At 46.0% G+C, this 14,835-nt stretch overlaps 1 protein-coding gene across 2 annotated transcripts in view; it reads right to left on the bottom strand.

The window, feature by feature from the left end:
* LMX1A (LIM homeobox transcription factor 1 alpha) overlaps positions 1–14,835 on the bottom strand; it is a 168,449-nt gene that overhangs the window by 46,707 nt on the left and 106,907 nt on the right. For both annotated transcript variants that reach the window (XM_043876739.1, XM_043876737.1), the window contains exon 4: positions 6,468–6,700. In XM_043876739.1, the coding sequence (XP_043732674.1) occupies positions 6,468–6,700 (233 nt within the window). The remainder of the gene's footprint in view (positions 1–6,467; positions 6,701–14,835) is intronic.

The raw sequence follows: 14,835 nt of genomic DNA, 5'->3' as shown, positions 1-14,835 counted from the left end.
CAGGACAAAGGTAACTTATTCATATGATCGATAAACATTTATTGGGTATCTACCGCATGCCAGGCACTGCATTCGACCAGGTGAATGCAGACCATAAGGAAAGAGGCAGCAGATGCCTTTCAGTGTGGTCCAGACCAGCGGATCAACAGAGGCTGTTGAGGGAATTGCTGTAGTCATCTACAACATAATGCTTCCTTTGAAGAAAGGTTTCTCATGATGGGACTTCATGACCCAGGCTGCTTCTGGGAAAAGGCCTCTATAGAAGCAGAGCATCAAAAAGAATCCTGCCTTAGGCTGCTGACAGTTTTAACTTTAAGAAGGAATGCAGGGCCAGCTATTCTTGGATTTTGGTCTGACCAAAGAAGAGCTGGTAAACCAAGAGGGTGTAATGGTTTGAATCCTGGAAGGAAACCTTAGACAAGGAAGAAATCCTCAGCACAATCTAAAATGCAGTCTCTTCTTCAGTTCAGAAAATTTTTAAATGGTAAGCAAACAGACCCCAAAACAACTAAGCAAAAATACAGCTTGGTCCCATGGTAAGAAATGCTAAAAGGAAATAAAACATAACAGATACAGCTGGAGGGAGGGGCAAAAATGAAATTCTGACTAGGCATTTCTGGTGATCTCAAAAATGAAGGAAAAAGGCAATTTAACACAAATATAACATAAAACTAAATGCAATGTGGTATCCTGGATTGGATCCTGGAATGAATAAAGACATTAGTAGGAAATATCTTGAAACTGAATAAGCTAGAGTTAATAGTTCTGAACCAATGTTAATTTCTTGGTTTACATGGTACATTTATCAAAATGTACATTTAAATGTAAAATGTTGACATTAGGTGACACTGGGTGAAGAATGTATGGGAATATCTGTCCCACTTTGCAATTGCTCTATAAATCTAAAATTTAATTTCAAAGTTTTGAAAGTTTTAAAAAACCACTATGTAAGACATTCTTAGATGAACTCTGATGTTGAAAGAAATGTGACGATAAGAGGGCTAGATAATTAGGAAATGCAACATGGACAAGCCAGGAACCATGATTGCATACAGTGAGCCCCCAAGTCCCCACCTCTTCCCTGGGTCAAAAAAGCTAATGACATCAATAGAATATGATGTCCCTGACAAGCAGTAATAATAACACAGTGCTAGTTCAGACTACATATGGAAGATTTTATCCCCTTCTGGGTGGTACATTCTAAAGAGAATACAATATCTTTATAGATAGAGTGAAGAGTCTTTTCTAAGGGATAGTGAAAGAATAAGGAAAAAAAGAAAAGATTTACGGAGCCTAAGGGACTCTGTCTCTAACTCGAAGGGCTGTCACATGTCAGGGAGACTACTGTATCCTTTGAGTTCCTGAAAGAGGAACTAACGCCAAAGCTAATGTTACAGATGGAAATAGATACTTGGGTTCAATGGAACAATTTGACAATCCACACTCAGAATGTGAGGTCAAGAACTCCCTGTGGTTGGACAGGCTCAAACAGAGGTTGAATGAGAGCTCCTGCTGGGCGTCTGAAGTGGATGAAGTCCAGGATACTATAGTTCTAGTTCCAGTAACTGTTCTAGTTCTAGCAATTTAGTTCCAGTAATGCAGCTTATAGCCTTTTTGGTGCCTATTGACTTTATGATCAACTAAAACCCCATGTGAAATTCCATGGAAAGAGGCCCTGTGGCAGCAGCAGCATATACATACTGTTGAATTTTGGAACGCAGTGGTTAGATCTCATTTTGCTGACTCTCTGCTGTTCTGGTAGCTTGTCAAAATCCTTTTGAACATGGCAAATACCAGCTGCCACACCAGTGTTCCCTGTCAGGTTTGTGTCATCTGCTAATTGAATAAACCTGCCTTCAGAGTCTTCAAGTTATTGATATAAATGTTAAAGAGGACAGTCATTCAATCATCACTCAATAAATATTTATCAAGCACCTACAATATGTAAAGTGCTCAGGACAGAAATGAGAGGAGAAAACGTATTTGTACTGGGACAGATCCTGAAACTGTTTGTTTTCTCTAAACCCCTAAGATGAAGTGGACTTCTTTCCTTGAAGATTTAATTTAACTCTTTAGGTATTTATTGATCACTTTTTTCTTGGCATCATGCTAAGCCTTCTTAAAGGAACAAAAGAATTAAAATTTGCAACCCTATTCTTGAGAAGTTGGTCCTTTCATTAGTAATTCTGGCTTTGGTGCACAAAACATTTTATGCCGCAAGATAGGCAACATTTATACAATTGACAAAGTGAGTGGTAGACAAGATATTTGATTCTGATTAAAACCTTAATGTCATTTTATTTAAAGCTGCAAAAAACAATGATAGATTATTAGAGCCGAAGCGGGCCACAGGGCATCATCTTCCCCACCCACCTAGCCAATATAACTTTCGACAACTGCGGTCTGTCTCTTGAGCAGTTCCACTGTTGTTGTTGTTGATCAGTGGCTAAGTCCTATCCAACTCTTTTGCCACCCCATGGCAGGCAAGAATACTGGAGTAGGTTGCCATTTGCTTCTCCAGAGGATCTTCCTGAGCCAAGGATCGAACCCACAGCCCCTGTTTGGAAGCGATTCTTTATTGCTGAGCCACCGGGGAAGTAGTTATACTGTGTTCAGTTCAGTTCAGTTCAGTCGCTCAGTCGTGTCCCACTCTCTGCGACCCCATGAACTGCAGCACGCCAGGCCTCCCTATCTATCACCAACTGCCGGAATCTACCCAAACCCATGTCCTTTGAGTTGGTGATGCCATGCAACCATCTATACTGTGTGAGACCTAATAATTGGAATGACATCATAACATTTCCTATGTCAAGTCAAAATTGCTTCCCTTTGTCTCTTCATGTATAGTATAAACACTCAATGGTTTTTGTTAAAGAATTGAATGGATTCTAATTTTTTTCTCTGAAGCTAGGTAAAAAAAACAGATCTGGTCCAACCATTTGAAGTTAATAATTATGTCTCCATTTACTCTCTACTTTTCTAGCCTAAATATCTACTATTCCTTCATTTGACATGGGTTGAGGACTATTCTTGTCATTTACAGTCTGACACCATGCCTGGCATAAAGCAAACACCCAAGAGACATCTACTGAACAAGTGCATGAATAAGTGAACTGGAAAGCCCCAGTTTGTCAATATCAGCCTCAAAAACAAATGCCTAGAGCCAGGAAACATATTGCTAAAAATGTGGCCAGAGAAGTGGACTTGTGGACCTATTGCAGTTTGCCTACTCTGAACATTAGACTATTTTTTTAATTGACGTATAGTTGTCTTACAGTGTTGTATCAATTTATGCTGCACTTACAGCAGAATGATTCAATTATGCACACATATGTGGCGATGTAGTTGCTAGGTTGTGTCCAACTCTTGTGACCCCATGGACTGTAGCCCGCCAGACCTCTCTGTCCATAGGATTTTCTAGGCAAGAATGCTGGAGTGGGTTGCCTGAGCATCTCCAGCGGATCTTCCCGACCCAGGGATTGAACCAGGGTCTCCTGCACTGCAGGCAGATTCTTTACTGACTGAGCCACCAGGAAAGCCCTATATATACACACCTACGTATATATGCATATATAGTGAAAGTTGCTCAATCGTGTCTGACTCTTTGCAACCCTCTGGACTAGACAGTCCATGGACTTCTCCAGGCCAGAATACTGGAGTGGGTAACCTTTCCCTTCTCCAGGGGATCTTCCCAACCCAGGGATCAAACCCAGGTCTCCGGGATTGCAGGCAGATTCTTTACCAGCTAAGCCACAAGGGAAGCCAAGAATACTGGAAAGGATAGCCTATCCCTTCTCCAGTGGATCTTCCTGACTCAGGAATCAAACCGGGGTCTCCTGCATTGCAGGCAGATTCTTTACCAACTGAGCTATCAGGGAAGCACACACACACAGACACACACACACACACATATATAACATATATATATATATATACACATACACACACATATATAACATATATATATATATACACACACACATATATATATATACATTCTTTTAAAAATTCTTTTTCATTATGATTTATCACAGGATATTGAATACAGTTCCCTGTGCTATACAGTAGGATCTTGTTATTTATCCATTCTATATATAATAGCATCTTTTGTTAACCCCAAACTTCCAATCCATCCCTCCTCCTTCCAAACTCCCCCTGGGCAACCACTAGTCTTGAACACTGCACTTTTAATGGTCCTTAGATCCAGCTTCTTTTTGTCTTTGTGTGTGGGGAGGAGGCAGTACACTGACGCACTGTTTGTACCCAATTAAAACCTATAATTGGAAAACAGTCATCAAGAGTCACACAATTGGGTACCAAGAAAGGCTAGACCGCAGCATTTATTTCCGTGTGAGAAAGAATGGTATGTCCTTCTGGGTCTGCATGTCTTTCTAAGGTCATGCTGGTATTCTGATCCCCATAGCACTTAAGCCCCTTGCGAATTTGAAGGTTTTGCAATATAGCACAGAGGAGGCCCAGTGGTTGGGTACGGGATGGCACCTAAGGAAAAGACAGGACGAGCTGATCTATTAAGCAGCTGTTTAGAATGGGCCCAGCTACCCCAGAGCGAGATGTTCAATAGGAGGAACTTCCCCCAAATTAAAACGTATAGGAAAACTTAAGTCCAATGAATCCAACAGAAGCTGGGATTGTCCTGGTATCAGCTTACCTGAGGCTGCAGTCAGAGTCAGGCAAGAAGAACCAACCCTCAGGAGGCAAAGGAAACAAAACACAACTGTGATGAAGATGCCAGCCCCAGCATGCCTGGCATGTACTAAACACCAGACTGCTAACATACATTTATACTTTATTCCCCAATATAAGGCACCATGATCAGCATTAACACCATGATCACCATGACACCATGATCACCACTTTACAGCTATAAAGATTAGGGCTTGGAGAGGTTCCAAAACTTGCCCAAAGTCTCACAGATCTAAGTGGCATACCCAAGATGAGGTCCCCAACTGACCACCTCTAAAGCTCTTGAACTCAAGCATCACCCCACAGGGCTTCTGTCCCATGTGTTTATTTACCCTTTAAAACAGATTTTATCAAGCACCCTCAGCATTTAAGCCCTGCGGACACAGTGGTAAAAAAAAAAAAAAAGATATACATGGCTCCTGATGGCGCTTAGCAGTCTGGCAAGAACAACAATCAAACAAGCAACCCCAATCAAGTGGGATCCATGTCACGGCAGGAGAGGGTAAGGGTAAACCCCCCAGGCACAAGAGAATAAGAGTCTTCCTCCGTGAAGTCAGTCTTAGAAAGAAGCTTAAGGATACGCTGGCAAGACGAAAGAGTGAGTAAGAGAGATAGACAGGGAATAAACTCTTAAGATGCGGAAGCCAGTGGGAGACACAGATATGAGCTGAATGTAGAGGGAGGGGTCAGAGGCCCCCATGAGGCTGAGGAGATGAGCAGTGAGATTCCAGAGGCCCTGTAAGCCAGGGTAAGTGGTATGGAACTCGACTAGAATTGGCAATGGCAAAAACTACTAAGTTCACAGGGACATGACCTCATTCGATTATAAGATTCTTCCACAAAAAGGGAGGCCAGGTTAACACAAATGTTGCCCCGTGGGACTGACACCCTGGGAAGGCATTCCATGCTTTACTTGGGCAGTTGAAATTTCTCTGGCCTTGTGAAACCCAATCCAAAAAGTTTCTGAACCTCTCCAGGGAGGGTGTGTCTTAGGTGAGTGAAGCAAATATATTCTAGATCCTTTCTTTATGTGACCCACCAAGCCTTAGTTAAGAGTCCAGCTCTCCCACTTGACAGGTGAGGAAACAAAGGCTACCGCAGCTCAGCATGACTGTGGCCGATGGGATTACTGGTTCCAATTCACCATTCTCCTTAAAAGTTTTATGTATCTCTACCCTGTCAGGGCCTTGAGGTGCATGCAGTGTATTTCCCCTCCCCAGACTTCAGGTTTCATCTAATTTGATTTGACCAGCATAGTACTTGCAGCCATTATATGAGTAGAGGTTTTAAACATGACTGAATGGTTAAGCATGCCTTCCTGCACTTTTACCTCTTCCAGGAGATCATGCCTCATAGCTGCTGCTTCTCAAGCCTGAATCCAGTCACACAGAGCAGACTTGAATCTGGTCTATAGCCTAGAGCCAAGGTCAGCTGAGATCAACAGATCCTAGGAGACTTGATGATTTTCAGTGTGAAGCAGAGTCACTTCTGTTTACCCAGAGACTCGCAAATGTGTGAATAAATGTTTCTGGTTGTATGCCAAGGAATTTGGAGGTCCTTTGTTACACAGTATCATCAGAGCAATACCTGACTGATAAGAACTTATTCTGAACTTACAAAGAAACTTGCTGGAATGCACAGCCCTGCCCTGTCATGGAACCAGGGTGCCTTGGTGGTGGCCTTCTAAGGGAGAAAGCAATCCAGACTGCCACTACAACCCACTCTCCTACCCCCCGGCTTCCCGCCCACCACACCTCACTCACCTGAGTCTGACGCTGCTGGGCTCACCAGGCTGAGCAGCTCCCGCTCCTTCTCATAGTCCCCTTTGCAGAGCAGCTGCCCCTCCTTCAGGACAAACTCATCGCCCTTCTGGAGCTGCCGTTCGCAGACACAGCAGCAGAAGCAGCTCAGGTGGTACACGCTCTTCTGGGCCCGCATAACAAACTCGTTGGGTGCGATGGCCTCAAAGCAGCCCCCACATTTGACAGCAAACAGCCTAGCAGCAGGGAAAAAGCGAAGCAAGGTCTGTGAGAAAGACGGCTGAGGCCCAAGTCTTCCCTCAAGTCAATCGCAAAAGGAACTTCAAGAACTGGGATAAGGAGACTTGGAATGGAATAGGCTTTAAATCTAGGTGATTTTATTCCCTGAGGAGGTTGAACCAAAGAATTCAGTTGAGTTACTCTCTCAAAGGCTTAAGAAAAAGAAGGATGAGCAGGCCTTGGAGGAAATGTGAGTTGAAGCCCAGTGTATTTGGTGTGGTCCACGGCAAAGTGTTCCCAAAGGATGCTCTACAGACTGGTGCCAGGCAGGCTGCCCAGGATCCCCAAGGGCTGACTATTCAAAACAAAATACCAATAACAAAAAGGCCTAGGCCCACTCCAATCACAGGCAAATGGATGGGCCCCAGAATGTGAATTTTTAACAAGCTCCCCAGGGCATTCTGAGATGTCACCTAGTTTTTGAGAGAGAAACTGCATCCCAGCTTCCGAGCCTGATATTCAGTGGATTCAGCCCAGCTTTCAAGACTTTTATCTCATTTCACTTACTTTCAACCAGCCATGAAGAGGGTGTCCATCTATGCCAGGAGGAGGCAGTAGATACTAGTGATATAAAGGTTAGTGAAATAATTCCCTTCCAGAAATGAGCTCAGGCTAATAAGAGAGACAGACATGTCCAAATAACCAGAGGGTCCCAGAACACAGAAGAGGGGATGACTGTCAGGGAGTCAGCAGGAGAATCTGCATTTTATGACACATTCAATAAATCTTGGTCAAGAGCATTATTCTATAGAGGGGCTCTCCACCGTGATGGCCTAAGTGTGGCCAGTCCCATCCCACAAGTCCTTTCACACACTCACTCACTCATTTAGTCTTCTTTCCATTCATTCTTTCATTGATTCAGAAGCATCCACCACAAACTACACCAGACACTTTGTGTCTTAACGGAGGGGTTGGGGAAGGAAGCCCCCCACCCCCAGCAGCATTCACTTACTAAGAGTCTCCTGGAGTGTCTGTTGCAGGCCCAAATAATACAAAACAAAGTCCTCATCCTCAGTCTCCATCCTCTGTTACAGAGCTCCCATAACAGTGAGAGAAACAGCAAACAAAGAAACAAACAGATAATGTCTACCCAGAGGGATTTACCTTCAGGGAACAGAATATAAGAATGATATGTACCACAGCTTCCTTATCCATTCATCTGCTGATGGGCATCTAGGTTGCACATATACACCATGGAATATTACTCAGCCGTTAAAAAGAATTCATTTGAATCAGTTCTAATGAGATGGATGAAACTGGAGCCCATTATACAGAGTGAAGTAAGCCAGAAAGATAAAGAACATTACAGCATACTAACACATATATATGGAATTTAGAAAGGTGATAACGATAACCCTATATGCAAAACAGAAAAAGAGACACAGAAGTACAGAACAGACTTTAGAACTCTGTGGGAGAAGGTGAGGGTGGGATGTTTCAAAAGAACAGCATGTATATTATCTATGGTGAAACAGATCACCAGCCTAGGTGGGATGCATGAGACAAGGGCTCGGGCCTGGTGCACTGGGAAGACCCAGAGGAATCGGGTGGAGAGGGAGGTGGGAGGGGGGATCGGGATGGGGAATACATGTAAATCCATGGCTGATTCATGTCAGTGTATGACAAAACCCACTGAAATGTTGTGAAGTAATTAGCCTCCAACTAATAAAAAACAACAACAACAACAAAAAAAAACAAAAAGATACATGCACCCCCCCCAAAAAAAAAAAGAATGATATGAAGCCGTGCTTCATGAACACACAATAGGGGGCATAAAGCCCTAGCCTGTTTATAACAGTTAATCACTTCTCAGCCCTGAAGCTACACTAGTAAAGGGCTACATCCGTACACGTGCACAGTGTGTTTATCTTGGCAACTTCCTGGACAAAGGGAAGAGTTTTGAGGGTAGAGTGGAGAAGTGGGTAACGAGGTAACCAAGAAAGGAACTGGCACCAGAGAGAGGAAGGCCAGAGTCTCTAGGTGAAGGAAGCCGAGGCCTGGAGAAGGGACTGAAGCCGCCTCCTGTGAGTCTGCTAGGGAACAGCCTCTGGACAGAGGCCAGCCTGCAGGGGACTCAGCACCGCTCGGGATGAGAAGCACATATGCAGCCTCACTGTTAACCGAGACCTCGGGCCCTGACACCAGCCTGCCCCTCGCCTTGACCACTGGACGCTCATGAGAAACACCCATCCTGATATGCCTGCCTTCTGCCTCTCAATTTCAGAAAGGAGGCTGAGGCTGGGGGGACAGTTCGGGGGCTGCTGTGGCTCCTTCACCACCAAGCAGGTATGTGACAGCCCCCTAAACAGAGCTCCAGGTCCCCGCTGCTCTGCCCATGCCCTCTCCCTTCCCCCACCTGCTCTGGGTGGTTCTGCTCTCCAAGTCTGAACTTCAGGGCACACACGAGGCCCTGGAACGATGGCCTTTAACCCCCACCCCAATGCTGGATGTCGTGTATCAGACAGAAAATCCACCTAGTTCATCCCCGGCCCCGAGTCCCCAGACACTGTTTGCCAACCTAAGCAAACGAATCAGGGCTTTAACAGGAGCTGGTCAAACGCGCTTTGTCCCCAGGCTCTCCTTCTCCTCCCCTTCCCCGGGAAGGAGCTGTCAAACAGAATCAAGGCAAATGCTCCGGGGGTCAACAAGCTCTTGAGAATCCAGTCGCAGGTGGTGGCATCTGTGCTTGTCTAACTTCTACCCTGTTAATCTCCTCCTCTTCCTCCTCCCCTTCTTAATTTCAACCCCCACTCCACAAATTTCCCCCAAGCTGGAAAAGGGAGGGTTGTGGGGAGCTCAGCGAAGAGATCCCACCATATTGACTCAGGAACGGCTGGAGGAAGCGGCGGGCGTTGCCTGGGCTCAGATCCTGTAATGGTCGCGATGGGCAGGGGTGGGGGGGTACAGAGGCCTGGCAGAGGCGGGCAGACCTGTTTCTCTCCGTTCTCTTCCCCAGCTCCCCCATTCTGGGTGAAGACCAGGCTGACCTCACCTAACTGCTTCTCACTACCCCGAGGGCACCCCAAGGGAAAGAGGCGCACACAGTCCGCAGGGGCGCTACGGTGGGCCCAGCTGCTGACCGCACACTTCCGCAGGTTGTTGTCTCTAGGGCTCAGACACGCAGAGAAAAGGATTTGTTCAAAAGTCCAGGGCGTAATTAAAACACAGCCTCTCTCTTCCCAATGCCCTGGATGGCGGCCCCCACGGTGACTTCACCCTCTGAATGCTAATGAGACTTCTCTCCGGGTTCAGAGCCTGGCAGCCTGGCTGTGCCCTGGAAAGCTATGCCTGATTTCCAGAAAAGTCCAGCTCTGCTGGGCATATATAACAACTGTCAACTTTGCCCACCACTAGACATTCACCCACTCCTGAAGGCTCCGTAAATGACTCTTTACCTCTTTGTTACATCTAATTCCCTCACTTGTAAGATGGAAATAACAGGATCTAGCTGGTGGAGACACGTCCAGGGCCCAAGTCCTCTGTTAAGAGCTCTCCTTCCTCTACTGAACGTCCTTTGCCCTCCGTGGGGCAGACCTGGGGCTGCAGCCCTGAACAAGGTTGCCATGTCCTCAGGGAGCTCACCTTCCCCAACAGGCTGGCACCAATAACCACAGGAGGCTGTGTCTGGGGCATGTAGGAGGGGCCCAGCCAGAAGGGCCCCAAACAGCCCTACCCGACTGGCTCGGGCTAGAGGTCACCACATCTTCCTTCCCACCCTCTCCATTTAGCTCTCTTCTTCGTCCCTCTGGCCCTTTCCTGCTCCACCACAGGCAGGGAAGCCAAGGCTGACTGAAGTTCCATCCCAGGCCTTGCCCACCTCCCTCCCTGAAGAGCACTGCGCTAAGATGCATAACTCGCAGTTCTGGGAGGGAGCTGGAGTCGAGTCTGTTGGCTCGGCCACTTCCAGGCAGTCCATGTGGGTCGGGGCCCATCATGGAACCTCTGGCAGCCTCGGTTTGCTCCTATGAGGATGCCTGCACTCCTGGATTACTGGGAATGAAATGGCAGCAGGTCTGAGGACCTGGAGACCCATAAGGAAGGGCACAATTCTTAGTTCTTATGACAGGCCTTGCCTCTGTCTTTGACTTTTTTTTCCCCCACAAAGGCAGCTGTCTGTGCTCAAGAGTTTCCAAGCTGTGTCCTGAGAGATGGCTTCTTTCTTGACAGCAGGAGTCCTCCCGGCTCTGACATTAGCACGACCTCCTCTTCAAAGCGTGCAGTACTGACCCAAAAGAAGAACGGGGGAGGCATGGCTGGCACCGCTGACATGCAGAGCACACACCTTAGACAAGGCATGTCCTCCCACCACACGCACCGAGGTAATGCGACGGAGATGAGGTATCTAGTATTAGGTGCCATGGAGGGCAGCAAAGAAGAAAATAAAAGGTGACCTGATACAGGCAAAGGACCCAGGACTTGATGTAGGAAGACCTAGGCTCAAGGTTTCTTTTATCAAGAGGCCTCAGAAAAGCCCCTGTCTTTCCTGGGGCCTGTTTTCTTATCTTTAATGAAAAAGTACTGTCCTATATCAGTCATTCGGAGAAGGCAATGGCACCCCACTCCAGTACTCTTGCCTGGAAAATCCCATGGACAGAGGAGCCTGGTAGGCTGCAGTCCACGGGGTTGTGAAGAGTCAGTCAATGACTGAGTGACTTCACTTTCACTTTTCACTTTTATGCATTGGAGAAGGAAATGGCAACCCACTCCAGTGTTCTTACCTGGAGAATCCCAGGGATGGGGTCGCACAGAGTCGGACACGACTGAACTGACTTAGCAGTAGCATATTACTCATTACATCAAGTTCTTAGAGGTTGTGGAAGGGGTCAGTCTCTATTCTGCTTGTCTCCTTTTAACCAGAGAAGCCAACTCTGCCTACACCTAAGTCCAGGTCTCCAGCATGACAGGGCCTTACTATGGTAATTCTCCAAACAAGGTATTTTCCAGAAACATATCATTCAGAGACATACATACACACATATGTGTGTGAGTGTGCAAATATATATATTTGTATATCTGTGAATGTTATGGTTCATTCACAAATATACATACATCTGTGTATATGTATACACAAATATACACACACATACACACACATAACAGGTAAGGCAAGAAGAGGACATGTATGAATGAACACACAAACACACAAAACATACATACGCACACACCAGCTAAAACCAACAACCCACTCACGTGTCTCTCTCTTTCTTCCTATCTGCACAGTATAAATATGTAAGTACTTCCAGAAAGGATTTACATTAATATAATGTAAGTTAATATAATATAATGTAAATTATATACATATATATATTACACAAATTTTCAAATATATCTATTTCTAGAAAAGATTTCATTTGAAGATAGCAAAATGCTCCTAGGGTACATTTGAAACCCATTAGGCTGGATAATTTCTTAACTCACCCCCATTGTTATGATTCATGCATTTATATAGTGTTGGAGGTCCTACTCTGCAGGTAAGGAGAATGTTTCCAAGGCAGAGATGAAGGCTTGCCACCTGAGAAACTCCTAGAGACACGGCTAAGGCGATGGAGACGAGGCCAGACCTCCGGGAAGCAAGAGCACGCCTTGCCGAGCAGGAGTTATGGCAGAGAGACGACGCTGCACCCGGATCCTGTGTGCACACCTGGGCTTTGGTGCCGGGTATGTGAGCTCAAGACAATCACTCCACATGATAAATATGGGGTCCTCATCATTAGAATATCTTTCATCCCCGAATTATTTTATTACAAAGAAAAAGCAGCTTACAGAAGATAGAAGAAGAGGAAACTGGTCTTCACTGAATACTTACTTGCTGCCAGGAACTGCAGTATTTCTTATATTCATTCCCTCATTAAATAAATCTGTGTAGTAATAGCAAATAGAGCTATTTTATAAACTCACAGAGAATCTCACCAGCTCAACTTGGCTCATGAAACCTCTCTTCCATGAGAATGAGAGGCTCTGGGATGGCTGATGCTTCAGTTCTTCCTCATACATCCTCTCTAGCACTCCTTTCACAGGAGAGATAAACAAACAGATCAAGCAGCTAACGTGGTGGTCTGAGCTCCCGACAGGTCCCCTGGACACGCCCCTGGCTTCGCAGGAGGTTCTGAGACTCTGCTGCCCACATGCAAGTGAAAAGCAGGAGTCAGGAACCAAGCTGATCCTTTCAAGTTACTTGGTTCTTGGGCCCCAAAGTACATGAAAGGATCTGTGAAAGAGGCCTATCCTCTACGGAGTTGTGTTAAGAACAAAGAGTATCCAGGAGATGTTCTTAGACCTAACACCACCATGCCCAAGAGTCTACTCTGATTCCAAGATGACTGGGAAACAAGATGATTCTCGCAGGAACTCCAGTCACTGGGGCATTTGGTGGGTCACTGTTTCTAAGATATAGGCAGCAATGCAGGTCAGTGAGGCTGGACCCAGGAAGACCCAAGAAAGGCCAAGCAGAGAGACCGAGTTACAGAAGCAGTGAGACAGGCAGGCAGTGCGGTATAGTCAGATAAACTGAGACCAAGTCCCTGCTCCACCACTGATTAGAGCTACAGAAGCAGTGAGACAGGCAGGCAGTGAGGTATAATCAGATAAACTGAGACCAAGTCCCCGCTCCACCACTGATTAGAGTTACAGAAGCAGTGAGACAGGCAGGCAGTGCGGTATAGTCAGATAAACTGAGACCAAGTCCCTGCTCCGCCACTTATCAGCTAGCTATGTGATCTCGATCAGACCATGGCGGCATTAGTGTACTCACCTATAAAATGGAGATAATCAAGGGACCTCTGTCAGAGAGGCACAGTAAGATTTAATTGAACTAACACATCAGAACGCTTAGCACAGTGCCTGGCACATGGTAAATCTTCAATAAAATGGTAACTATGATGAGGAGGAAGAGGATGGAGAAAAAGAACTGAATATGAAATATGACAGGGAAATTAGCAGGAAAAATGATGAGCCATAATGTCAGAGGCTGGGAGAATCAAGATGAGACAAAGGAGTATGCAGAGAGAAGGTCTGAAGCAAATAACTTAGGAACGCGGCCGTGGATAATGCAAGAGCGTCAGCAGCCAGGTTTTCAGTGGTACTGGTTGTGGACGTGGAGGCCAGTCTTGATAACATCACGGAACCAGGGTCTGAGTTCCCACCTGCTCTAATGGCCTCCGGCTAGGGTTTGCATGCCACCTATCCACACAGCATCTGTCTGGATTCACCCAAGTAACAGTGCTGGCATGGCTGGATGAAATGTCCTCTTGCTCTGCGTATCAACGTAAAATATCAAACAAAGAGGTTAACTCAGGCTTAGTTTTCTTTTCGGTATCAACACTTTTTCACCCGTGAATGCCCATGGCACCCTCCAATCTCTCCCACCTCCTGCCACATTATCCTCTAGAAATCAGACACTAGATGCCGTGTTATTCCCACGTTTAGTCTTCAGGTTGACGATACAACTTCCCATACACCGGAATATTAAAACACATGGCAGCCTCATGCAAACCCAAATTTATCCCAGGACAAAGGCTTTGAGACCCATGAAGGCTGAGGAGGACTATAAGGGGAGCCCCGATTATGATATGTTAGAAGGTTCCAGAACCAAGCCTATGCTTGGAAAGACGGAGATCTTCATTAACCTTGACCCAGAGTACTTCAGACCTCAAAGGGAGACTCTCAAAGCATCCACACCATAGATAATTAAGTAGAAGGATGGAAAACAAATAAGTACATGAAAAACCCTTAAGGCCAACTGACTGCATGCTGTTCTTTCTCGCCAAAATGAGAAATCAGAGCCGTTTTTAGCCTCGGACAGCAGATCACTGCAGATCACACTGCCTTTCCACAGTCACTGACAACACTAGTTTTAATCAAGCCTGTGAAGTCCCTGGTCTGAAAAGTAGACGTGGGTCTTTGCACAGTTCTTTAACAGGCAGGCTATGCAGATTAGCACAGCACTGTCCCCACCCTCGCCACCAGGGGGCAGCACAGCAGCATGCATTACGTGCCATGTTGACTTGGTAACTGAGGTCATCCAGGCACTGAGACAGGGATTGGCTCCATGCCAAAACTGTCTGTCCGGGAAAATCTGCTGCTGGGAGTCTGG

This window comes from Cervus elaphus, chromosome 20 (genome assembly GCF_910594005.1).
Source record: "Cervus elaphus chromosome 20, mCerEla1.1, whole genome shotgun sequence".
Taxonomy (NCBI): domain Eukaryota; kingdom Metazoa; phylum Chordata; class Mammalia; order Artiodactyla; family Cervidae; genus Cervus; species Cervus elaphus.
The sequence above is the reverse complement of the archived record's forward strand: the minus strand, read 5'-3'. Positions and strand labels throughout refer to the sequence as shown.